Source organism: Bombus pascuorum, chromosome 9 (assembly GCF_905332965.1).
Source record: "Bombus pascuorum chromosome 9, iyBomPasc1.1, whole genome shotgun sequence".
NCBI classification, from domain to species: domain Eukaryota; kingdom Metazoa; phylum Arthropoda; class Insecta; order Hymenoptera; family Apidae; genus Bombus; species Bombus pascuorum.
In genome coordinates this window covers 15,662,373-15,689,827 of record NC_083496.1, presented here as the reverse complement: position 1 = coordinate 15,689,827, position 27,455 = coordinate 15,662,373, and the positions used below count along the sequence as shown (strand labels likewise).

The 27,455-nt window shown below is 38.8% G+C and overlaps 1 protein-coding gene across 2 annotated transcripts in view; it reads left to right on the top strand.

Annotated features, from left to right (window-relative positions):
* The first annotated feature begins 4,900 nt into the window (after positions 1–4,900).
* LOC132910332 (segmentation polarity homeobox protein engrailed-like) overlaps positions 4,901–27,455 on the top strand; it is a 105,366-nt gene continuing 82,811 nt past the window's right edge. The window contains exons 1-2 of one of the 2 annotated variants that reach the window (XM_060965965.1): positions 4,903–7,319; positions 13,284–13,403. In XM_060965965.1, coding sequence (XP_060821948.1) covers positions 5,936–7,319; positions 13,284–13,324 — 1,425 coding nt within the window. In that variant the 5' untranslated portion in view covers positions 4,903–5,935 and the 3' untranslated portion in view covers positions 13,325–13,403. Of the gene's footprint in view, positions 7,320–13,283; positions 13,404–27,455 lie in introns of those variants that run through there. The other variant, XM_060965964.1, reaches the window with a different exon arrangement.

Here is a 27,455-nt window from a genome sequence, read left to right as displayed (position 1 = left end):
CTGTTTAATCTCTGACCAATGGAATGGGACATCGTCACTTTGAATTTTTCATTTCCCTTTTTTCACGAGGCATTGGATGCTTTATCAACATTAACCCTTTGCGTAATCGAATAGTTATCATTTTGTTTATCGAAGAGTCAGTTATCATTTTGTCTATCGAAGACTTAGTTATCATTTTGTCTATCGAAGAATCATCATTTTATCAACCGAAGAATTTTATATCCGTCAGTCAATTGTCAATATCGAAATCGAGTAAGATTTGAATAAATATTGTTAATTTATTTTCGAACAACTTTAATCCTCTCCCGTGCCAGTATTCCAGCACATAGCAGGTTAGTTAGAGCTTATTGCCAGTTGCATTAAACGTCAGTTAACGCTACCTTCTCGTCGGCAACGAAATAGAACGTAACAATATATACGGATATAATTTTCGACATCAGTTTCCATCTCAGGAGCTCCTTTGTCGAGTCCCACTCGATATCTTTTTGTGAAACGTGCGAAGGAAAAGCAGGATTGCATTATGGAAATTGTTTCAAGATATATCATACGCTTAAAAATTACAAAATACAAGAATAGTATAAATAAAACTGGTATTTAATTTCTTCCTTCCTTTATTTATTTAAATTGTCTTATTTTCTAGTGAAAGTAAATTTCAAATAAAACATTTAAAAGCGTTGGGAGCTGCTGCTAACGAAATTGAAATAAAATTCCGAGTGCAAGGGGTTAATGAGCATGTCTTTTGCACATAATTATTTATTACAACACGATATTAAAATCTGATAGTGTCTCGTGATCTATCGGTTTGATTATTCAAGTACAAAGTTAAGTACAAAGATTTTGAAGAAAAGTCAATTTCAATATCAGAATATTTTAACAGCAGATAAAGCAGATCTTCAGCATTTTAAAGTTACAAAATTAACATGTTTTCCGAAAATGTGGTCGATTAATTTTTTAATCTACCGCCATTACTTCGATTTATTCTGCACACAGAATATTTCCATCGATATCAGTCAATTCGTTGGTCGCGCAAACATCGTGGATAGATTTTCTGAGCGTTCCAATCCAAGTCACTCCCACTCTTTAATTTCCATAAATGACAATTTCCACCGGAGGAAGCCGTAAAAGGTTTTGCACGCACCTTCGCGAACACGTCGGACAGATACTATCCCAGTTGGATTCGGTCGGATTAGCATAGGTTTCCGCGTTCTCTCGTGGAAAAGGCGCGTCATGAATCCGGAATTACACGGTAATAAATTTTACTTTTCTGAACGTGGGCAGAAAGGAAAAAAGGCACGTGAGAGAGAGAGAGAGAGAGAGAGAGAGAGAGAGAGAGAGACAATCTTAATAAGCGATTTCTTAAATAATCGAATGGGAACGCGACCTCCATGCGACGATGAGTTTATAATTTCATTAAACATTAACACTTTGACTGTCACGTTGGTCATTGGTGACCGGAGTGCTTGAACTTACAATTGCAAAAATTGGATGAAAATTGACAGTTAGGGCACTTTGAATATAACCGATAAATAGAAGATACTTTGAAATAAAAAGTGCCCCATTGAACAATTAAAAAAAAAAAATGAAAACAAATTTTGCATCTAACTAATTTTGCACTGTGTTAAAACACTGTGTCCTGGACGAAACATGTGATTTCGCTGTGGCAGTCAAAGAAAAAATTAAGAAAAAATAAAGCATTTGCATGCAGTCCCCCACAAAAGTCTTTACATATAAACAAAACGATGTTTTTCAAATGACACATTTATTTATTAACATAGAAAAAAATAGCCATCTTAATGGTTAAAATAGGAAACAGTAGTCGTTTTAATTTTAATGAAATTTGCTTTCCTATAGACTGTACGAAAACTTTTGTGGCTAATTATCATAATCCATATTCACGATCATTCATCTACTTTTTATTTTTTTATTTACGTTTATTTTACAATCAATTCTCGTTAGAGAATTTTAGGTAAATTTATCTGACGTGGTAAATATGACATGATTAATAAGAGTTTATAGTATGTTTGATTCTATTTGAATCTAGTGCTTAGGTCTGCGGAATTCATCTACTTGAACTGGTCATAGTGAAATTTTTAAATTCTCGTTCATGCCATGTATTAATTCATAAACGCACCTGCATGTTATATTCACCAGCCTATTTCTCACAGAAAGATTCCATAAACAAATATTATGTACCAACATACTTTGAAGGAAGTTTATGACAATTTTCCTTACTTTTCAATTTATATAATACAATTGATTAATTTTATCATATATCTGATCATCTCTATCAATTGGAAACAGCATCAGCATAACATCAAAAACGCTTGCATATATTTAATGATCGAGGAAACCCGAAATCTTTAAACGCGCTGTTTTAAAAACTTCGATACTTCTACCGTATAAACATTATCTTTATCTGCATTATTGGATCTTCATCGATTTCCGTTTCTCTCCGCTACCGTTTCTCTCAGATAATCTTCTCACACAAGCCGTACTCTCTCTAATCTTCTCAAGAAGCAATCAGTCGATCACGAAACAGGTAGAAAGGGTACGGCTTGTGGAAATCGCTGGTAAAACTCGCGAAGGAAGTTACGTGTCACGGATCGATGTTGACGCACTTAAACTTCACCTAACCGACGATTTACGAGCTGACATTTTTCTTTTTTTTTTTTTTTTCTTTTTCTTTCGCTGCCTCCTATCCGCTGAAAGATCGGCCCATAATGAGGCTTAACGATCGCCCCGAGAGCACGTTGACGCGCACCCAAGCTCCTCACGAACCCGACGAAAAATGAATACGTGATTCACGGCGCGCATGCACGCCACCGTTCTCCATCGCGGAGGAAAAACCGGCGCGGGGTGAATCGATATTCGCGGAGCTAACGTCCGTTTCTCTGCAAAGCTGGACGCGTCTGCATCTCTGGCTCTTTTTCCCCTCCACGTCTTCCACGTCTGCACTCACCATTTGTATTCCGTTTCGATTTTTCTCTCATTAACCCCCCATAAGTATTTCTACTTTATCTGTTAATTTCAGCGGGCCACATCTGCTCATGTTAAACTTGTACGGGACATAAATTTCGCTCGCGACATTATGGAAAAGTATGGAAATTGTCCAAGATTTTATAGGTACGGAGAAACATGAAAACCGGCTTAATCCTCTTCCCCCATTTTGTCACAGCTGTATTTCTTCAAAAATCTTCTTTTTTGGAATACTTTACTCATAAGAAGATAGTGAGACGATTACTTTAAACAACTGTGTGACATAATGTAGGTATTTCCGGTTTCTTTGAATAATTACAATAAAAATGAAAACGAAATTATTTACATGCGCCCCTAGTGATGTTAAAAGCGACTGTTAAAGATTAATAATCATTTAACAATGAGTACACAAGATTCAATGATTGTAATATAGCATTTCTTCGCGTACCTAAATGTATCAAGAGACGCGTTAGACTGCTTAGAATATCCTAAAACAAGAAGCAAAAAAAAAAAAAAATGGAAGGATATGTTTCCTGTAATTCCAATTTAATCACACAACAGCCGACTACTTTGTTACTCAAACGGGTTCAACTGTGGAATTCGCCTACATCGTTTCTCGATTCCATTCGATTGAATATGTATGAGAGTGATGAGGCATTGCTCGAAAATACAGAAGAAGAAAGAAGAAAAATGTTGCGCCGATGCGGAGTCGCTTAATAATGCACGCGAGATCCGTTCGAGACATTAGGCTCGTTCCCCTATAACTCGCCGCTAAAGATGAAATTGGATAGATAGGTCTGTACAATGTTTCGAATGGTTACAACGGTGTATTACCGTAATAGCGGCGATCATAGGATCGTTGCCGCGGTTCTGCCGCGATTGATTTATCCAGTAGCCGAGAAACGATCGTAACCACGAAAGAACGTTTCGTTTCTATTCTTCGAAGAAGGAACAGACGAAGACCTAGAAGTTTGCAGGATCGGTCAACGAGAGCTCGTAGCAATAACAAGAAAACACGAGACGATCAATAGAAAAGAGAAAGAAGGGAGCAACGGATCGAATTGGCGAAGACGAACTCTCGGTTCTCGGAGACTGTGCGAGGAAAGCGGCGAGTGTTGGAGCGGAGGAAAAAAATATACGAGCAGGAGGAGAAGGAACCCCCGGGGGTAAGAGAAGCTTAAACGTGGTAGGAGCTAAGAGCCGGATCATCTAAGAGCAGATAGAGGAATCAGAAAGAACAGGCAGAACGTGCTGAAGACAGAGGAGAGGACGGTGGTGGAGCGAGATAAAACGAGAAGGGTTAAAACTGGGAAGAGAGGCGAGGAGAGACGACGACAATCTGGAAAGCCAAACGCGATAATGTCTGGAGGGGATAAATCGACCACGAGCAGGAAGAAGATGAACACCGTCCGACTAAAAAGGACAAGCGAACAGGGGCAGCGTACTGGATCACCGGACGAGCGGATAAAGGAGCCGAAGAAGTAAAACGGAGAACGTTTCGTCCAGGTAGAAGAAAGAGGTAAGAATTACTTAACGAAGAGAGAAAGACAGGATACCTACGGATAAACACGAAGAGAGACCAGAGAGACGGGAGGTTTGCGACTGCGAGTTGGTAAGTGGGGACACGATGCAGCGGAGGTTCGATGTTGAGAGAGGAACGGAGTCCGTCGGGAAAGGTGTTCGAACGAAAGGAAGAGGGAGAAGCCAGCTTGAAGAGGGGAAACCAAGTTCTCAGTTGCCTATCAGCAGTTGCTTTTATGGAGTGGTGGAAAGCTGGGCGTTACACTGTGCGGAGTTCTCGCAGCAGCCGGCAGATGTCGAATGGTCGCGCCCCTAGACAGGGTCTTCACCCCTGAAAAGGTCAACTCAGGGGCGTAGCGGTCGTGGAATCGACGCCCAGAAACGCCCATCGTCGACCCTCCCGCCGCTTCCTCGCCGCAGACGCTTCGCGGCAACCAACTGGACAACCAGCCTGGCCTGGATCCACAGCGTCGCACAACGGTTCCGTTGAAACCCGCGTCTCTACCAGCGCCGTATAACCAACTCGCCACGTTTCCACCGATCATCCGGAGCATCGCGTCTCTTCGTCTCTCCTTCCGATCTGCTTGCTTCGTCCGAACCGTTGGCCTGTGTTTTCGCCTCGGTTTCCTGCTCGTCGACTGGTAGTGCGCGTATCGTGCGCGTTCACACGGTTTAGTTTATCGTCACGGTGGGCACGACTCCCCTGTACGCTTAATTTAGGTTAAAAGAACCACCCGGTACAAGGGTGAACGCGAAAGTGAGAGTGCAATGGATTATGGACGTATCGGGAAGATTTTGAGCTCGAGGTACGAAAAGTTAGTGATGACGAGAAGCATCGATGAGGACGATACGGTTCGTTGTCGGTTGGACTGTCCGTTAAAGTAATGAGCTGGTGGCTCGGGTGGACTGGTTCTTAGTGTATTACGCCCGGAGGATAGGTTATCGGGGGAAGATGAGAGATAAACGCTAACCTCGTGGTGGCAATCCGTCATGAACTGGCTTGAACAGTGTCCGTCGGCAAAGAAACTGAGGGAAGAGTACTTTGTGCTCGGGAAATAACTGAAGCGTGCGCGAGTATTTCGAAGTTTGCGTCGTGAAGTGTGTATTCTATGATAGAATTCTGAGACACTATGCGAGTAGGATATCAGGGATTGGTGGTTAACGATTTACAGGTGGCCAATGATCGGACAGGTGCCCTGTACGAAGACAATGATCCCTCCAGGCAACTTGCAGCGGATGGAATCCGTTAGGTAACGATCTGAAATCCAAATTGTCAAGTAGATCGAGGGACAAAGCGAAGACGAGTGTTTAGCAGTCGTCATGGAAGAGTCAAAGACTTAAAACAAGATTTAATATTTTCGCACCGATCAACTCGGTAGAACACGAAAGAAATCTTGTTAAGAAGAAAAAGAAATAAAAAGGAAAAAGAAAGGGAAACATGTCGAACACACCACCGGAATCATCCACCGGTTTAGATTCGAACGATCTCCATGAGATCAGGCAGAATTATCTAGCGGCCAGGCTGGAGCCCGACGAGTCCGAGAAACGGGATCAGATACGAGGAAGTGACGGCAATAACCCTGACAGCGATTGCGAAAGCGACACCAGCGAAGTGTTGAGCGTCGGTAGCGAACCGACGCCCACAAGCGTCGTTGGAATCCGTGGTTGTAGCTCGGTCAGGTACGAGCAAGAATCGGCGAGCAGTCGCGGTGACTTTCGCGACGAGGAGAACACGAGGACATCGGCGACACCATCGCCTTCTAGTTCAACGAGCTGTAACGATGCGTTCTATCAACGAACCGGTAATCACATCTCAGCACCGAGTCCACCGGCGTACAGTCAGCCACCGTCATCGCCCACGGCATCCTCGGTCAGGTCACCGGCTTCGTCTTCAGCCACTGCCTCGTCCCCGGGTCGGCCCGAAGCGATTCAAGAGGTCATAGTGCCCAGGTATCAATCCAATCATCCTGCACACTTGCTACCACGATATTCATCGAGGGAAACCGAGATTCCCGACTATCCTACTCGAGTTCAGCATAGTCTGAGTCACGAGATCGTTTACCCGACCGTGGAAAGGCTTCACCGGACTCCGATCAGCGTTCCTTTAGTGACCAGACTGTCGTTGTCACCACCGTCGGCCATGACAGTTACCGGGTTGCAAGCGACCACTCCTGTTCTCCATCCAACAGCTTGCAGAGATCCTCGAGAAACCGCCTCGCTAATGCCTCATCCTGGCCAGCATTTGCATCACGCGAACAGCCACGTTCACCTTCATCAGACGTCCCAGATACAACACGTTCCGGCAAACTCGGTTCACCAGCATCGACTTTCGGTCAGCAAGATTCTTCAAAGAGAACCTGGCAGCCCTTCCTCACCTGGGGCGAGAGAGGAAAACGGAAGGACGATGCATGGCGCCAATGGAGTTCAGAATAATGGCATCAATAACAGTAACCATCATAATAACCATAATAACAACAACAATCTGCAGCATCAGGCTGGCTTGAAGTTCAGTATAGACAACATACTCAAGGCGGACTTCGGTAGGAGGATCACCGATCCCATATCATTGAAGAAGTCTCGGCCGAAGAAGGTCAGCTCGAGGCCCATTGACTTGACCAAGGACTTTCTAGAGTCGACTACCGAAACCACGGAGAAGAGCAGCTCAGAAACAAGCTCGACGACCAATACCTCGTCCGGTGGCGGTGTAGCGACCGGGAATCCTGCCTCGAACACGCCTGTACCACCTGTAACCGATCCTGGAAAGCAGTTACCGTGGCCTGCCTGGGTCTACTGCACCAGATACTCGGATCGACCTTCCTCTGGTGAGTTCTGTTCTCTGTTACGATCGTTCCTCAAAGCGAGAACCGTGCTAGGAGAACGGAGTCTTTTCTAACGACAGTCATTAACGTCTGTGTAGATGGTAGATAACAGAGGGGAAGCTATTAGTATTCGGTTTACAGCGTGTAAAAATGTCAAGTACCGATACAGTGGGTTCGTTAACTAGCCGCTACAATGAATTCTCAGGGGCAATTTTTAACTTATGGAAGTTAAAATAGTCTCACGTTGCTGCTTTTACGTAACATCTTTGCGAATCGATACGATGAGGTATAACGTCGATCGGTTTAGCCGGTTTGCAGATAAATTTTCATCGTGGCGGTTAAATAAGAAAAGGTCAGTTAATAGTATAATCAATGGTATTTCCTGTGCTTGCTCGTGATTCCCGTTGAATTTATTTCGTGCAGAATTTACTATGTTGTGTTTGACGTTCGAGCGATTTTCGTGGAGGAGCGCAAATGATTAAACGACTAATGGATAAGCGTTCGTTGTCAGCGATCGCTCCGGTATAACGGAATTTCTCATTAGAACAGTATAATGGTCCAAAGTTCATCAACTCGTGAGATTCGAACGCTATAAAAGAATTATATTCCTTGGTGTGAAAGAAATCGTCGTTATATAAGGGTTCGATTATTGTGGGATATTGCTCTGTCACGATTTCGACAATTTTATTTAGATTATCTTTTTCTAACTTCGACGGTTAACTAATTATTCCAAAGTACCTGGCAAAAATGTTTTCGTGACGATACTGCTAGAATGAATAATATTCGTTCCTTGAATCTGATTCACGATCGAGATAGAAGAGCGCCGATTTTAATTGAGATATTAATAATTCATCGAACCTCGAAACATAGAAAAAAAACATTAAAATTCAACACAGTCTCATGGTGTAACACAAAGAACAAGCCACTGTCTATATCTGACTGTATGCCGACTTAATTAAGATGTACGTTTAATTAGCACAACAAGACGTATGATTTCACGTAAAAATTACCATTTCATTCGAGCATCTTCGCTCGATCAACTTCTATTCCTGAATATTCAACGAGCCTTTTAGCAGGCGTTCCCCTAGCGTTGAAACGAGCTCAGCGTTTCGCGTACGAAATCGAACTTCCTTCTACCAAACGGGCTAATTAGAGATTTATTTTGTCGCGATTGGACGTCTTGGTGGAATTGTTTCCCCGGTTTCGAGCAGATGGATGACCCTTTCAAACGACACAGGAAAACGTGTAATTACTTTACTCACCGACCGAGTGCCAGCTTGATGAATGGTAGAAAACGTTTCTTCGTGTCACTCATATCTGATATACGCTCATTGTCAGGAAACAATTGTTAAGCACTCGGAGAAATAAGCTGCTCTCTGCCCCATAAATCAACCGCGATATGCAACCAACTATTTCTCTCGGCTTTTGTATGCGTAACAACAATTTCCTATAGGTCATTCAGTTGTCGTATTCTTATGCAAACCATCGGTAAATAATCGCACCCTATTAGATCGGTTTTCTGTTTTCCAAACGTGTGGCGGTTGCTGCCGCGTTGCGTCCTTTCGTCGTGCTTGTCCCTTTTTGCACAAGGAGCTACCGCGTATATACCATGGATGCGTGCTCGGTGAAAATTATTGCTGTCCGCAGCTCGATAGGTATTGTGTTAGAAAAAAATCAAAGGCATAACACAACCGGCGCGAATCCGTCGCCTTGCTACCCTATTGTATTTTAATAGTCGGCTGCAGTGCAACGTTAGAAAACGACTAATGGGAATGCCACGAATTTCTCACGGATCAATTTTTCTTACCATCGGCACACGCACTTTCGCGTGCAGCTACTCTGATTCCAGCTCTCTATTTGAAAGTGATTCGCGTTAGTCTTTGAGTTTTTTTTTTTTTTTGTTTTTAGTAGATAAGCTTGTTTATGAAGAAAATTTACTCAGTGGAATTTATTTGTTTGGATTTGTTGGACGATAAATTGCATAACTGGAGTATATCGATTGCTTTCTCCTACTTATGATTGTTTGTTCTAATAAGAGGAATTCGCATATAGACAAGCGAATTCGGTTGATAGAAATTTATTCGATTAGGTGAATATTGGTTTCGAAATGACCAGAGCTGCAGAAAACTGATCGACTTCTATCTTAATAATTATCAAACGTTGAATATTAAATGTGAGGGCATTGAAACAGGATATAGAAAGAGGGAAGTGGAATCAAAAACGTTTGTCGCGTTGTCATTGCGATCTATTCGGTGAATGAAGTCGTACGGTCGGCGGAACACATAAAAGTGCTAAATTCCCGATTAATAACCGGTAGTTTTTGCGTGGCCAGTTTCAACTGCCCGAGCACCCACCGTGGACGAACGACAATATTGGATCACGTTCCTATTATGTCTTTACAGCGCGTAATTTCGCGGCCGACAGATAAATAGTCCGTTGAAACGGTCACGATAAAGCTTAATCACTGTTATTGCACCGGTCGTGCCGCTTGATATCACAGGTTGGAACACCACTCTATGTGTTCTTTCTGCGCCCACGCGTGCACTTAATATTCAAACGGAAACCTCGTCAATGTCGGTTTACAGAGAAATCGGAAATTAGTTACGTTGATAGCGAGAAGATGCCTAGCGAGACTCTAGAATAAATCGTTAAGAATATTCCACTGTATAAATATCCGTAAAACGTCTATGGTTCTTGATTAAATTGATCATTGACAGTGGTTAAATTTATAAAAATTGCAAGATAGAAAGCTGACGTGTTCCAATAGTATAATTTCAACTAGTAATAAAAGCTCGTATGGAGTATTTTTATATTTATGTGACAGAAAATATGTTTAACGCGCTATAATTAGGTTGTAGGTGATTTTTGCTCACTCTATAGATATTACAACATGAAGAAATACCACATATTTATTTTCGATATATTCGAAATACATGTTAGATATTTTTCCAATCTGAGCATCTTTAAATTCTCCGTAAATATCTAAACATTGACAGTGTAGCTATAACTAAACGGACCAATCTTCCTTCCAATAGCTAACCATTTATCTTTGTACAATATGATGAATAAATTGCCCAATGAGACTTTGTATATCGACGTGTGGCTTCTTTATAGAAAAGAACTAGTTTAGCGAGGAAAAGAGAAGAGCGGGAGATCACGAGGGCAAGAAATATCGCATTTGATCTGGTTCTCCACGGTGACTTTATAATTTAGCACTTTGCACTCCGTGAAAAATGTTGGACAGTGTTAATGGTGCTTTATTGCCGGTCAGTCAAATCAACGAGATACGCTTACGAGGCGTCGTACTCCAGACCACCTTATCACCGGGATAAATTCGTTATTAATTACCTCGACCAGTGGTTTTACGGTGCCGCGACAGGGACTCGATTCTCGAAGGAAATCAACGCCGCATAGTACAGTCGAGACGCGCGACGTGTCGTTAAGTAAAACTAGAATTTTAGTCAGACGGTCATCTCGAAACACGATTAGATCGGTGTTTCTCGTGACTGCCGAGGGAATTATGCAACTTTCGTGCGCCGATACGAATCTCTCCTCGTCTCTGGTCGTTACAAACATCATCGTGACTATTAGGGACCTGGTTGTTGTTAATTTTCCTTAATTATTCGCTGGTTCAACGACCAATCAACCAAATTACAAGATTTCGTCGCGTGGTCTATTCGTTTCGTCGACCATTCGTTCGGACGTTTATCGTTTCTTCAAAATCGCTTTTCAACGAAGTATCGTTCTTAACCTGTGAAAACTATTTTCTTTATTACCTTCTTGATTAATATTTAACTTGAAGAAAATTGACGGAGTGGTGATAAAGAAATGGAGATGTTCTTTTACAAACTTAAAATTAGCGAGATTTTATCAAGTTGACGATAGAAAAATTAGTTTCCAAATAAGAATTAATTATCGAAGAAACTATTTTCTTTATTACGTTCTTGATTAATATTTAACTGGAAGAAAATTGACGGTGTGGTGAAAAAGAAATGGAGATGTTCTTCTATAAATTTAAAATTAGCGAGATTTTATCAAGTTGACGATAGAAAAATTAGTTTCTAAATAAGAATTAATTATTGAAGAAACTATTTTCTTTATTACCTTATTGATTAATATTTAACTTGAAGAAAATTGACAGAGTGGTGCAAAAGAAATGGAGATGTTCTTCTACAAATTTAAAATTAGCGAGATTTTATCAAGTTGACGATAGAAAAATTAGTTTCTAAATAAGAATTAATTATTGAAGAAACTATTTTCTTTATTACCTTCTTGATTAATATTTAACTTGAAGAAAATTGACGGAGTGGTGATAAAGAAATGGAGATGTTCTTTTACAAACTTAAAATTAGCGAGATTTTATCAAGTTGACGATAGAAAAATTAGTTTCTAAATAAGAATTAATTATTGAAGAAACTATTTTCTTTATTACCTTCTTGATTAATATTTAACTTGAAGAAAATTGACAGAGTGGTGCAAAAGAAATGGAGATGTTCTTCTACAAATTTAAAATTAGCGAGATTTTATCAAGTTGACGATAGAAAAATTAGTTTCTAAATAAGAATTAATTATTGAAGAAACTATTTTCTTTATTACCTTCTTGATTAATATTTAACTTGAAGAAAATTGACAGAGTGGTGCAAAAGAAATGGAGATGTTCTTCTACAAATTTAAAATTAGCGAGATTTTATCAAGTTGACGATAGAAAAATTAGTTTCCAAATAAGAATTAATTATTGAATAAGAAGCAGTGGAAACTATTTTCTTTATTACGTTCTTGATTAATATTTATCTTGAAGAAAATTGACGGAGTTGTGATAAAGAAATGGAGATGTTCTTTTACAAATTTAAAATTAGCGAGATTTTATGAAGTTGACGATAGAAAAATTAGTTTCCAAATAAGAATTAATTATTGAATAAGAAGCAGTAGAAAGCGAGAAGAAATATATTTACAACTGAATTCATCATTCTTTCTACATATAATGTTTCAATTCTATATAAAACTCTTAATAAAAGAAAAACGACCGAACTTATGAACAAATCTGTTATTTTCTGGCATTCGAAGTACCATTTGACGATCGATAACGATAAATCCTGCCTATAAAAGAAGGTGTGTAACTAGAAATAATATAAAATTTCCCTGTAGAAATATATATATATTCATTACTACTTGAAGGCGATTAGCCAATAAAAGGGGAATATCGCATGTTATATCCATTTACGGAAAGTTATGGTTAATTAGCTTTCTGGGCTGAGTAACGTATACGGAAGATATTTCCATTAACGGGACAACGAGCGGTGTCAGGAGGAAATGGTAAAGAAATCGTTGCTGCTGAAAGTCGCGAACGAAGAAAAACCAGGTAAATTCGTTCACGGTGGCGGTGGTTCGCGATAAATGGCCGATATTCTCGGCGAATGCGACAAATAGGAAACCGTTGCTCTCTCTTAACGAGGAGAAAGGGCTATGAACCCGTTCTGATTAGCAGGAACTGTCATTAATGCGCGGACTTTTCAATCGAGTAAAAATATTCGCGATATGAGAAACGATCGCTCTTCCGAGAAAAGAATATTTTCTATAAAACAAAGAATCAAGTTAATTGTGCATCTTGGTCGTTCGTAGGGGTAAAATGCTTGCATTTCTTTTTACAAAAAGGATTTTTATTTTTATCGAAAGACGTTTAATTTGATTTAGCGAGTGCTCGCAGAATTAGATGAAGATATTGATTAGTACTTCCCACAGTTCATTTGTTGAAAGTCTACGATAACAAAAGAGTTGAGTTCAAACGTATTTTCATTTTTCATTGACTCGTGAACGAGGCGCTCACATTTGGTGGAAAAGTGGTATAAGTGAACTGTTTCCATGAATGAGATAAATCCAAGGAAGAATAGATAACATACAGGTTCATAATTTATAAAATTTGTAAATGTTTAGAAAAACGTATAAGTATTTTAATTTTTAGAAACACAGATTTCTCTGCTTTTCTCAAAATGAAGATACAAGACAGATAATAAAGATCGTCACTTGTATCACATTTCTTCCAAGCTATTTATGTATCATGAAGAAAGTAAAGTTTTACGAAAAGAATTATCCAAACTGCACTTATGCATTTACCAATTCCATATCCTACAGAACTCATAATAACGTCCATACATCAGTTTTGTATTTAAATTGAACTCATCTCGGGTGAAACGAGCCCGAACGAAACAGCACGGAGTTTAACGCGGCATATTTCATTAGGATCTGATATCTGACTTAGAAATCTGATTCTCTGATAGTTTTAAGCAATGTATTTATGCCGTATGCAGCTTTGGGCGTGATCTTAGCCGCACGTTTTATCAATGTTCACCCCGCAGAACGAGAAATCGAAGAAAAAGAACGGCGGAATCTCGCGTAAGGAAAGGAAACGAGATCGCGCGTGGTCTTCGATCGTTATTATTAGCTTCAGGCCACGAATAGGATCCATACGGCGTTGCATAATTAAAGGAACGATCGAGGCCGCGGGCGATCGACCGATAAAAAGGCAAACGCGAGCTATATGGTGATAAATCAAGCTTTAACGAAATGTACGCTACGAAATAAAGAGACATTAATTTGCAAGGCTGGCTCGCGTCGCGCTCTCTACCCGCTCTAACTACTATACCCTTGTTCAACTGATTGGACAAGACAACCGATACGTGTACACCAAGTCCAACTCGTAGGAATTACCAAGACGATCCGAAGTTGAAATATGTAATTTCAAAATTTTTCGACCCGTTGAATTTGTTATTTTTCACGTTTGAACATTTCTATTTTTCTCGCCACTGTATGTAGACATTATTCGAAATCAAACATTAAGATTTATCAAGGGAAAATATTTCATCACTAGTCTAACTGGCAGGAATTACCAAGACGATTCCAAGTTGAAATTTGTAATTTTAAAATTACAAATCTCGAGGCATTGAATTTGTTATTTTCCACGTTTGGACATTTCTATTTTTCTAGCCACTGTATGTAGATATTATTCGAAATCAAACATTAAGATTTATCAAGGGAAAATATTTCATCACTAGTCTAACTGGCAGGAATTACCAAGACGATCCCAAGCTGAAATTTGTAATTTCAAAATTACAAATCTCGAGCCATTGAATTTGTTATTTTCCACGTTTGAACATTTCTATTTTTCTAGCCACTGTATGTAGACATTATTCGAAATCAAATATTCAAATTTATCAAGGGAAAATATTTCCAAAATCTATCACTAGTCCAATTGGTAGGAATTACCAAGACCATCCCAAGTTGAAACTTGTAATTTCAAAATTACAAATCTCGAGCCATTGAATTTGTTATTTTCCACGTTTGGACATTTCTATTTTTCTCGCCACTGTATGTAGATATTATTCGAAATCAAACATTAAAATTTATCAAGGGAAAATATTTCCAAAATCTATCACTAGTCCAACTAGCAGGAATTACCAAGACCATCTCAAGTTGAAATATGTAATTCCAAAATTTCTTGAACCATTGAACTTGTTATTTTCCACGTTTGAACATTTCTTTTTTTCTAGCCACTGTATGTAGACATTATTCGAAATCAAATATTCAAATTTATCAAGGGAAAATATTTCTAAAGTCTATCACTAGTCCAACTGGCAGGGATTACCAAGACCATCCCAAGTTGAAACTTGTAATTTCAAAATTACAAACCTCGAGGCATTGAATTTGTTATTTTCCACGTTTGGACATTTCTATTTTTCTCGCCACTGTATGTAGATATTATTCGAAATCAAACATTAAGATTTATCAAGGGAAAATATTTCATCACTAGTCTAACTGGCAGGAATTACCAAGACGATCCCAAGCTGAAATTTGTAATTTCAAAATTACAAATCTCGAGCCATTGAATTTGTTATTTTCCACGTTTGAATTTTTTTTTTCTAGCCACTGTATGTAGATATTATTCGAAATCAAACACTAAGATTTATCAAGGGAAAATATTTCATCACTAGTCTATCTGGCAGGAATTACCAAGACGATCCCAAGTTGAAATTTGTGATTCCAAAATTTCTTGAGCCATTGAATTTGTTATTTTCCACGTTTGAACATTTCTATTTTTCTCGCCACTATATGTAGACATTATTCGAAGTCAAACATTAAAATTTATCAAGCGAAATTATTTCCAAAGTTTATCACAGCCGTATTACGGATAAAATACAAAATCTAATAACGCTCATCCAATCATCCAATGTTGCAAGAGTATGCGTATGCGAATTATGTAGGTATACGTAGGCAGATAACCGAACACGTGTGTAGAAGCGAAAGCTTGCTCCATATCGAGCAGTCTCGTGGGATCCATAGATTTTATTCAGGTTAAATCGAAGGTGCCTCCCGTTCTCGGCGGTTGAACACGATAACAAACTCTGGATAGGAGGCACGCACCGTGTGTACCTATAATATCAACCTCACGTGGTCCGTGTGTGGCCTAGAGGCGACTACAGAAACCTATGAATGGCTTCCGTTCGTTTCAGATATCGTAAAGTGTATTTTCAGATAACTCGAATCGCCTGTAACGATCATTTTCGTCTCGCGTCGTGCTACAAATGGCGGTATTGTATTACCCGGCCTGTTGGACGCAGATTTGTTAAGAAACTGGCTGAAACTTGTGGCTGACACGCAATGAGAAATCTCTTTCTGTCTTTTTCTTTCTGACGTGATAAATACCAGAAAGATTTATCGATTCTATTCGAGAACACGCGGAGACGCGAACTTTAGGAATAACGGGCTGACCGCTAATGGGAAACTCATTTCTTTCCCTTCCTCGCGTGGTTTGCGATCGTAAAATTACGTTATTAGTGATTTCCGGTGAATCGATTTCTTTCACGAAATCGATTCGATCGATTCGACTGATTTAACATCCACAACTGATTTTCTTTTTGCATCTCGTTCTACTCGATATTCATTGATACCCTTTTCGACATATTTCAGGCTCACAAAAACTAAATTCATTTCTTACTTTTATTATTTTATTTATTATTTTATTATTTTTCATATTTTATAATTACTATTTATCGTTATCATCGTTACATTTCATTCTATCGATTCCCTGTTATTCTCTTTCGTTATATTCCGCGATTCTTCGTGGTTTAATAGTTCTCGTACTACATCTAGGCATCAGACATAGATAGCTGGCGAGAGCATGCAACCTCTGCCTTGACTTCAGCCTGTAATTACAACTGAACTACGTAGTTGTTTCGATTTGCATATCGCCGTACTTCGTTTAATTTGACGCAATAAAGACGTGTTATTATCAACATTGAGCTTACACGTCGGCGTTTAACAATCAAGACTGATGTGTAATCTCTCCCTTTCTATTTTCTCTGGGAAAAATGCCTGTTACTTCGTTCCTCGAATCGATTAACTAAAAGCTACGTCTTCCTCGAGCCCGTGTTAAAAATATTCTTTTAATAGAACGTCGTTACAGTGGCACGCACACATTGTTGAAGATGTTTTACAGCGTTAATTATTCAACTTTTACAAATTTCAATCAAAGTAGCAGCAATAACGAGGGAAATAACTTCCTCGCCGCGTTTTCCCTTCCATCCTATGTGTCGTTAAAATAAAATCACTTTTAACGACGTATTAAAGACTCCTGTAATTATCATTCTTGTCTAATCACAAGCCTTCGCTACCATATCATCACGTTTGTTTCGATCCGACCAGGTTCCCGAGGATCGCTCTTCCTCTTTCGTTTGGCTCAAGCGTTGAGAATCAGATCCACGGTCGAGTAAATACGATCGAACGAGCGATTCGACACGAGACGCGAAACGTTCGAAACGCTCGAAAGGAGCGGTTTGGCGATATCAACTGGAGAAATTGCGCTGTCGCCGGTCAATAGAAGCATAATCACTCGATATACGTGTACATGCACACCGGTAATTAAGAAGCAACGATATTCTATGCGATTTACGGGACGATTCTATCATTACGCGAGATTACAGCGATGGACAAAGGAATTGACGCAGATTAGATTTTCCCTGGAAAGTACCGTGGAAAATGCAGTTGTCAATTGTGAGAGCTTTCATTTTGCAACAAGGCGACGTAGGGACATAAGATTTGTATATTGTAAGCTAAGATTAATTAACGAGGAAGATTTAACATGACAATGTTAAGTTCAAGTACTAATGGAGGGTAAATAAAAGTGTTTTTGATTAATAACTGTTGAAGTGGTCGTCGCTCCTAAGAAAACTCTACATCTGGTATTTTTAGTTTTCTCAAGCACCAAAGCCATCGACAACAAATAGACAAAAGACTGGGTCGAAGGCAGACCATAAACGGTAGACAGGCGACGTTGGATTCAGGGCTTTCAGTCATAGGGTAACACCGCTAGTTGCGGATCAGCATCAGCTCAATTATATTCCGATTTGTATTTACACTTCAGTATTTAAAACATTTCCTACCTTATAATTTATTCACGCGTTCCTTTGTATTCACATACATCTAATAATCTCAACGATAATAAATTAAATTGATATAATTAATAAGGAATTAAGTTTCGATACAAAATGGTCAATTTTATATATTTACTAAAAACACAACATTTTTATATACATACTACAAGTAGTATACTTGAAATATAACGTTGAATTTAGGATTAAAGCTACATAAATTGGTTAACGAAGGAGAAGAAAGAGGTATTCAAAAATATTCGTGAGGTTACAGCTGGCTGGGTCGTTAAGCAAAATACACATTTTGTTCAGTAGAATGATATTTCTATGAAAATGTACTATTTTGTAATTTTTCTAAAGTTTCGAACTCTTCAAACAACCCATACATTCTTCCTCGAAACGAGGAGGCTCGGCAAGGCTCATTAAGTCAACGAACTGGTACATTATACGGGAAGCAACACCGAAAAGTAAGCTACTCGTTAAATTCTCGTTACATTAATCCGGAGCTCGGTATCGCGAAAGAAATCGGCGACATCGTGGCGATATCTCGGTGGTGGGTTTCCTTTAGGCCACATCGTCCGGCGAAGAGAACGAAGAACATTTCCGAGGCAAAGCTGGACGCGAAACGGCATGTCCATTGGCCGATTAACAAGCCAGCGTATAGCACCGCGGGGGATCCACTTGCTGGCCCCAGAACGCTGCATCGCCTTTCAAATATCCCCTGACTTATGGGCGTAACGCGCCACGGAGCAAACTTTTACACGGTCACTGCGCCGATAACCACCGCCAACGCCATATTCCCTTCCCTCTTCCTGTCTTCTTCGTCGCGAATCAACAACACCACCAGAGATTATCTGTCATTCGCACTGATCGCGTTTCATATTCGAGCGACGTTGAGCATCGTGATGAATATAAAAGGAATGAAATCTTACAAATCAAAGTCACAAATATTTTTATTTCCTGTCTATTCGAGTGTTTTTTATAGTCTTTAGTTTTGACATCTATTTCCATTAATTTGAATTTCTAATATTGATATCAAATAAAATAATTAATAAAATAAATTGAAAATTAAAATTAATGGAAATTATAATATTAATATTAATTCATTCATTTCAACAATTTATTTATTCTTGAATTGCATTTTTTAGAATAATGCCCGCTTGGCTGTTATTTCTTTTCGACGTTATAATTAGACTGAGGATTTATCTATTAGATATTATAAAAAGCATTATAATCTGGATATTTTATATATTTGTCATGTTATGTGCATTTTCTGCAACTTTGTACTTTCAAATTTCCTGTAAATATTAGGTTGTCCAAAAAGTTTCTTTCCTTTTATAAGAAAATAATAGACGCACAGTGTTTTTTATTTTATATTAGTTTATTGAACAGTATAATAGCACGAACAAAATAATGGAAATATGACGAAATGGATCATACCTAATTCAATAAAATAATATAAAACAGGAATTGTTGTTTATCTATTATCACCTTATGAAACGAAAGAAACTTTCCGGACGACCTAATACATAAAAATCTACATGTAGTGAAGGATTTATAAACATATAGATAAGTTCCTTTCACATCTTTATAAAATAAAGAAACTCCCACATAAAATACTGTTAGAATTGTTGGCCAGTTACTCTCAGACTAGACTTAGGTAGTGACCCATGATCCCTTAAATACTGTGAACCCCACTCTCTATACAGTAATGAGTATGACCTGTGTAAATGTCCTGTTCAAATGCCTGTGTTGGTGTCTGTGTAAGGGTATTTATGCCTATGCGTGAAATATCGTTGTATTCCAACAAATACACTTTCCCAAACAGCCACAACAATAATCTCCAAATCGTTATACCCACAATTTGTGGGAAAGGCACTTATCATCAGAGTCATTCATGGGGAGGCAGTTCATTTTAAATTCGAGACAATGATTCGGACGACCTAACACATAAAAATCCGGAATCTACATGCAATGAAGAATTTATAAACACACAGATAAGCTCTTTTCGCATCTTTAGCTTGCAAGCGTAACACGCAACTCGAGCAGAGCGCAAAGCATCTAAAAGACACTCCCATATAAAGTACACTTTCCCAAACAACAATAATCTCCAAATTGTTATACCCAAGCGAACAGCGAGGAGGATTAATGGATCGAGAAATGCTCGCAGTACACTCGACTAATATTGCAAAGTACATGTTCGATTCTATGTACGCTTAATGTTGACAAACGATCGGAACACGGGATAGAACGTAGGAAGGAGGAAGCATATAGGTCATTTAAGACGAACGCGACTCTGGTGCATCGTTCGGTCAAAAGGGACGACTTTGATGAATCAAGTCCCTGCTTTCTTTGACGATAATTCGAACGCAACAGCATGAAAGATACGAGTGTAATATTGCGTAATTAATAACGCCGTATTCCTGAGCGCGGGGTTCCGAAGCATTTAACTTTTAAATTAATTGTGCGCGAGTTGGCGCGCGCGCGCGTGTTTCTCCATCGCTCGCTCACATACGCGCGCGCCGCGTGCTTTTCCGCAGTTAATAAGCGAACGGAATAAGCTCTGGCGTCCCGCTAATGAGAATCAGCCCTAACGGACGGACAGTTTGTAGGCATAACGTCGACCAGCGCACCTGCTCGATCGGCCGTTTAGAAATTGAATTCGTTGTTGATCGTTTGTCCATGGAGGACCTATTAGTGAAAGGAAGTCGAGACTGCAAGCGTGGTTCACTAGGATTCAGCAACGAAGAAACAGCATTGCTGAAACGCGGGGAATGTCTCTGACACAGAGGGATTACTTCACTTTGAAATAATATGGTGGGGACGATTATCCGGCTAGATTTTCTCCTATTAAATCAATTAAGTGACCGTAACGAGCTACCGTTTCCTTTTTACTAATCGTTTCTTCTAGTCAATCGTCCGTTCGGTTTATCGATTATCATGGTTGGTCGTTTCATCGTATCATTCGTCGTCACAGTTAGACGACTTGCTTTCCAATTGGAACAATGTGTTGATTGAATCGACCAAAAATGCGACATTTATACCAAATGTTCGGGGAACGTCGCTTATGGGTATTTTAGTACTCCAAATTGAAAATAATTTATTTCTGGAAAGAAACATTTCACGAGGCACTCTTAACATATTAGAAAATTATGAATCCTCAGTTGTCATGACAGTAGAAATGAACGCGACGTTGTCTAATCGAAGCATTTGGAGCAAACGTGAAGAAATCCCAATATTTAACACACTGAGTAATTCGCTATTTAAAATGCATAGATGCAAATACAAAATACTTAATGCTACAGCAATTTTATTATGTTAAATGAATCTCTCCACTTTTATGTGATTAATACTGTCTATTGAAATAAATTAATGAACTTACTATAAACTTACATACTTCATACCATTAATGTCTCTATTATCAAAGCAGAGCGCAATATATTTTCCTAGAAAACTGTAAGATACACAACATTAAGCGTATAAAAGCAATGGAGCAGTCACTTTCTCTTCTTAGTTTGAAAATACCGATAATCCAACGTCTTACCCGTAATTCCTCTACCAGGGACCATTACTTGGCACGATTGGTTGAAGTTCGTTCGAGCACAATTTGTGGGACATGCGCTTATTATCGGACCTAACACATAAAAATCCGGAATCTACATGTAATGAAGTTATAAACACATAGATAAGTTCTTTTATTTATGAACATATAGATAAGTTCTTTTCGCATCTTTAGCTTGCAAGCGTAACACGCAACTCGTGCAGAGTGCAATGTATCTAAAAAAAATCCCCATATAAAATACACTTTCCCAAACAGCCACAACAATAATCTCCAAATTGTTATGCCCACAATTTGTGGGACATACGCTTATTATCAGAGTCATTCATGGGGAGGCAGTTCATTTTAACTTCGAGACAATGATTCGGACGATCTAATACATAAAAATCCAGAATCTACATGTAATGAAATTAAAAACATAGATAAGATCATTTCGCATCTTCAGTTTGCAAGCGTAACACGCAACTCGTGCAGAGCGCAATGTATCTAAAAAAATCCCCATATAAAATACACTTTCCCAAACAGCCACAACAATAATCTCCAAATTGGTATACCCACAATTTATGGAACTTTCTCAAACAGCCACAACAATAATCTCGAGATTGTTATACCCACAATTTGTGGGACTTATTATCAGAGTCATTCATGGGGAGGCAGTTCATTTTAAATTCGAGACAATGATAATCGTAAGTGGTCAATGATACCGTGAAAGGTATCAAGATTCGTTTACAGAACATACATCATACGGCCGATTGAGTTCGCCGAAACGGAGTTTATGATAATTATTTTCCAAGAAACTTCAGCTGCTCGTTCACGGTTAATGACGTTTCAACGCCGAGCGGACGAATCGAGAAGCGTAGGTGGCCTCCGGAAGGAAGTTGATCGTCATTCGTCTTTACGAGCATACATACGATTAAGTACGGTCGAGTACATCAATCTTTTCAGGGTCACACATACGAATGACCCAAACTTCGAGGAAGTTGATTAATTCTCGCGTATTCGTTGAAAGGGGATCCCTTCCAAGCTGACTAGCCGTTCAAACAAAAATTGATACCTAGACACCTTTATATATATCTAGATAGTAGACAGCCCTAATTGCTAGCTTTCAAACATTTTCCACCCATTCGACTTCCATTGTAAACTGCAGATTGCATATCCATTGTCTGTGTATCAGACGTCTGCTCAATTCGAGAAATATCGAATCGAATCTTTTTCTCAATTTTATTTTCTACATTTTCGATATTTTTTGGTATTATGTGTGCTCTATTTTGAAATAGTGAATGATGTATGTATGTATGTGAGCGCTAGAAATGGGGACTTTATCCTTATTTTGGGAGAGTCATAAACGTTCAAATAAATTACTTTATCGATTACCTATACTATTTTTTTACTAATTATATTACAAATTTGAAATTGCTGCTGGAGATATGAGTAGCAATCTTTTTCACTTTCTAGCTTTTTGATGGGAAAGTCATCCAAATTAAATCCAAATAATTCTCTTTTAAACTCCGAGGAACGCATAGCGATTGCAATCGTTTTATCTTTATCGTAAATTGATAAAAAGATGTTTGAACTAATTCGTAAAAAATTCGTAAATAAAAGATTCGAATGGAAATAATACATTTACGTAGACGAGGGCATGTTGACCCCTCCACGGTCAGTGAAACGAACAAATCATAGCACGAGGAAGCGTTTAAGCGACGAATGCGGGCCGGAAGTGGACCTGTCGTCGATGCAAACGACACGATGAACGCCTCTTCTCTCGTCTGGTTCGAGTGTACGCGCGTTTGCTTCGGTGACGGGTGTAGGTGTATTATATGATTCCCGTTGAAAAGAGGGAAGAAAGAGAGCAGGGGAAGTTACAAGCATATACGTGGGTGGTCCGCCTCGTGTCTCGGATTCTTCTGGCACGAGGGTATTCCCTTAAACTGAGGAGACACGTGGCACCGTTTACAGATTCGGTAAATTATTAAGCAGATTTTCTGTCTGGTCGCTACCATTTTTCCCCTTGACATCTGTATTATCGAGAAATCGAACACGTATATTGAAAAATCTGCTCATCCAAACGTATTATTAAATAATGTGGTTCTTTCGTAACATTAAAAAATAAAAGTGTGTATTGTGCTCTACTTTTATTAACTTTTTCAATGACAAGTTTAAATTGGCAAACTTTAATTCGAAATAAAAAATTCATCAAGATATGATTTTTCTCCTCGAAGAACTTTATAAATTCTCCAGTCTAAAATTTAAACGCAGTGTCAATTTTTTATAATATGCAGCGTTTCTACCGCAATTATTATATCTGTAAATTTTACAACATCTTTTAACGAAGGCAAATTTTCATTAATTGGTAATTAATTACTTGTCACTCCCGAAGGTCCGCGAAGAGATAATAAAATGCATATAAGAAATAGAAATGATATATAATCAACGTCGGACAGCGAATAATATTGGATTCTATGAGCTGCCTTTGATGCGTGTCATCCGTGGATATTATTTATATTTCGCTTAATGCTCCTTGACCGACGCGGCGTCACGCTAATCACAGCACGCACGCTATACACATCTATATTATTATTGACAATATAATAAAGAAGTCAGTCATGGATAACGAACGACACCATTACGCGGAAGATCGGAATATTTATTGAAGGAAGAGTAGCAACCGGTCTGGTGACTCGTCTTGCTGAGTAGAGGGAGTAGAAGAGGAGTCGAGTCAAAAATGTAGGGTAGTTGAGAGTATCCAGCAGTTTCATTACGTGATGTTACGTGTTGCGTGCAGTTATTGTTAACGAGATTGAGGAAATTGTTATACGGAGAAAAACAACCGGGGAAGATACAGTAATCGATGCTATCCTCATTGCACGCGACCGTCTGTACAACAATAAAATATAATAATAACAAAAGAAACACATGTAATCCGACCCTGTCTGGCTTTTTATCTGACTTGCTATTTTTACTAAAAAGAAACTTATGCATGGCAATTTATAAGCTTGATGGATAGATGTATTAATCATATAATTAAAGATTGGACTTCTCTATGATTTCAAAATTTGTATATGTCGGAGATGAACATCAGGGCCTTTCCTTTGGAATTTTTAGGAAAATCCCCAATACTTTAGTCTAGACTTTTTATTATAGCTGTACTTAAATAATAAAATTTAGTAGTTGTTTATGATTTAATCCGATTATGTGTGCCAATCTATGACAGTAGGCTTGGGCTCGAAGTGACACATCTGGTCGCTAAACGTAGCCACGGGATTGACGTTTTTGCCTAAAAGAGGTATGACGAAGTTGTATAGTTCTTAAAAATATAGTTGAAATATAGGTACAAAGAAGAGTACATAAGTGCAGTTCCACTTGGACTGAGACGAATTAGTTGACTTCTACTTGTATTGTGGACAAGTAAGTTCAGTTCGACTTAGACTTTGGAAGAAACCGCATTTGCTGTCCCGTTGACCGTGGGTTCCTGATTGAACCTAATCGTCACAGTTAATCATCAAATTCTATAATAGTCATATAATCACCTTGTGAACTTCTTATTATATTCATTGAGTGACTAAGTAATCATTGTTATTACAACATAAGTCTTTAGTGAGAACTTACCATTGTGTAGTGAAATTGTTTATTGCTAGTGAATTGTATTCTGTAATAATCATATTTGTACCATTAACTATCATCTATATGGTGTACTACGAAAGATGACCAATCCAAACGAAGGTTCGTTAAACGCCCCCAAGCTACCTCGACATATATATACGAATAATGAATACAAAACTCTAAGTGACAGAGGAAACAATATTTTAATTGCTTCAAGCAATGTAGTTATACATTAGTTGCAACTTCATTTCTGACGTGCACGCGTTGTTATCTCGAATGAGAGGCACAGGTCCAACATACAACTAATTTCACATGAACTTTGACACGCGTATCAAGACATTAGAATCAGAAGATTGCGCAAGTAACGCCGTGAACGTGGACGCACAGTGTGCGTCCTGGAGGGAGACGAATTACTTAATAGGAAGCATGGTGGAGGCGCGCACGAACGGATACGTGTGCTTTATGGCGTACACACGTAAGAAGACACGATGGGGCCACCCGCGATAGCGGTGCCGAAAAACCGGCCGATGTTCCTTCCGTACGACTATAATTTATCCTGGAATGACTGACTGGTCGTTAGAACCAGAAGAGGATACCGCGGGGGAGATAAAATAGAAGAAGACGCGCGTTTGTGATCGACTTCTCCATTGTTTCGTACAATCATTACTAGGATCTTTCTTTTAAACATTTTTGCGGAATTTTATAAGTGTGCTGTTTAACACATAGCTCGGTTAATGGGCTACTTTAGTAATTTATTAATCTCGCGACCTCTTTTTAAGATTAATAACGTTCCTTTAATGTTAGACAATGTACGTTTGAAAAAAATATGAAAAACTCATTGTTCTTGTTCCAATTTGATCAGAAAATTTTGTTTAAAACGCCAGGTTGCTATATTTGCCCCGTATGTATTTGTCCCGTTTCTTTTCTGTTCGCAAATAAAAAATTGAAATTCCAAAGCTTCTAAACTTCTATAATAAATTGTATCTAATAGTAAAAGAAAATGGATAATATTTTTAGAAACATAAACCTTGTAGTTAGTCTTTCTACTTGTTGGAAAGATAGCAAAGACGGAACATAAAAATTCATGGACCGTACCACGTTCAATTTTTATTAGAAACTGCTCTTTCTACATGTTGAACTCTCCAAGTTTTTTATATCTTCATGGAACGAAATATTTGTTATTCCAAGTGCATTAAGAACGAAGAATTCTTTGGAAACAAGCGCACATACGCTATTGTTCTCACCCCGCGACTGGTTGCCTATTATTTCCCCGGCAATTCAGAATCGTCACAAAAAGCCTCGACAAGATAGCGAGAAAAACGAGCATCGCAATAAACTGACGGATGTATTTTAATGCGGTCGTTTAACGTACACCTGTCCCCGTGTTGTTCCGACAATCGAATAAAATTCTTACCGCGAGTTTCTTTCACGTATGTCGCGCAGATATCGCGAGAGGCTTGGTTGGTCGTTAAACGTATTTACCGAAACCCATTAAAAACGCGTCGCAATTAATGTTATCTTGGTCACCGTAACTCTTAGTGTTGTAGCTCGCGGCATACAGCGCACAAGCGCTAACGTTATACGCTAATCGGTAGAACGTATTATCTGATTAAAGGTACTTTATAGTTAATTACTTTATCAAACTCTTAAGTAGGATTGCGTTCTCCCGAGTCATTCCAGGCGTTGCCTCTCACGATCGACAAAAGGCCGTGTTTCAATTATGGCCTTTGCCTACCGTGCATTGAGATATTAAATGAAATCCATAAATTCATAGACACGTCTCGATTAATCACGCTGGCCACACGAGACCGTGGAAAGTTAATTACACCGACGTTGAACCGAGCCACGACGCGACGCATAAGCGCGCGCGATTACTTCGCGATTATCTAATACGAATTATCTGCGGTACGATGCCGCGATGCGTGGCTTACACGATCGTCAAATTAATTATCATGTCCGTCTCGGTGCGGTGCTCAACGTCCGTGAAGCTCGTTAGAGTTTAAGGACTACACGGCGAGATAAGAGAAATTCGTGAAAAATGCGAAACGCCTAGACACGTTTCGCGGCGAGCCGCGGCGACGACTAGCTCGTTTGCTCGCTTGTAAAGAACTAACCAGATGGTCGTTATATTTTTACGCCAGTCCATAATCGTGCGCAGTCACATTTTGCGGAAGGCAATAAAATAATACGCGATGAACGCGCATAAACGACTGTGGAAAATTTATTCATCGTTTCTCTCAGTCGAGATCATTTTCCATTCCGACGAATCGTATTACGATTTGAAATTATAAGTCACGCGACTCTATATTTATGAACTAATTTTTTAAAAAATATAATAAGTATGAAGAGTAATAAAAAAAATACTAATTATGGAGATTAATTTGAAAAAAAATATAACAAGTATGAAAACTAATTTGAAAAGCAAGGAACAATACATAGGAAAGTAAAGGAATACGTACTATGAAATTTCATTAGCACTGTACGTAATGAAGCACGAATTTTGTGATTATATTGCTATCTGAACAAATAATCTGGAAATACATACACGTAGAAACTATG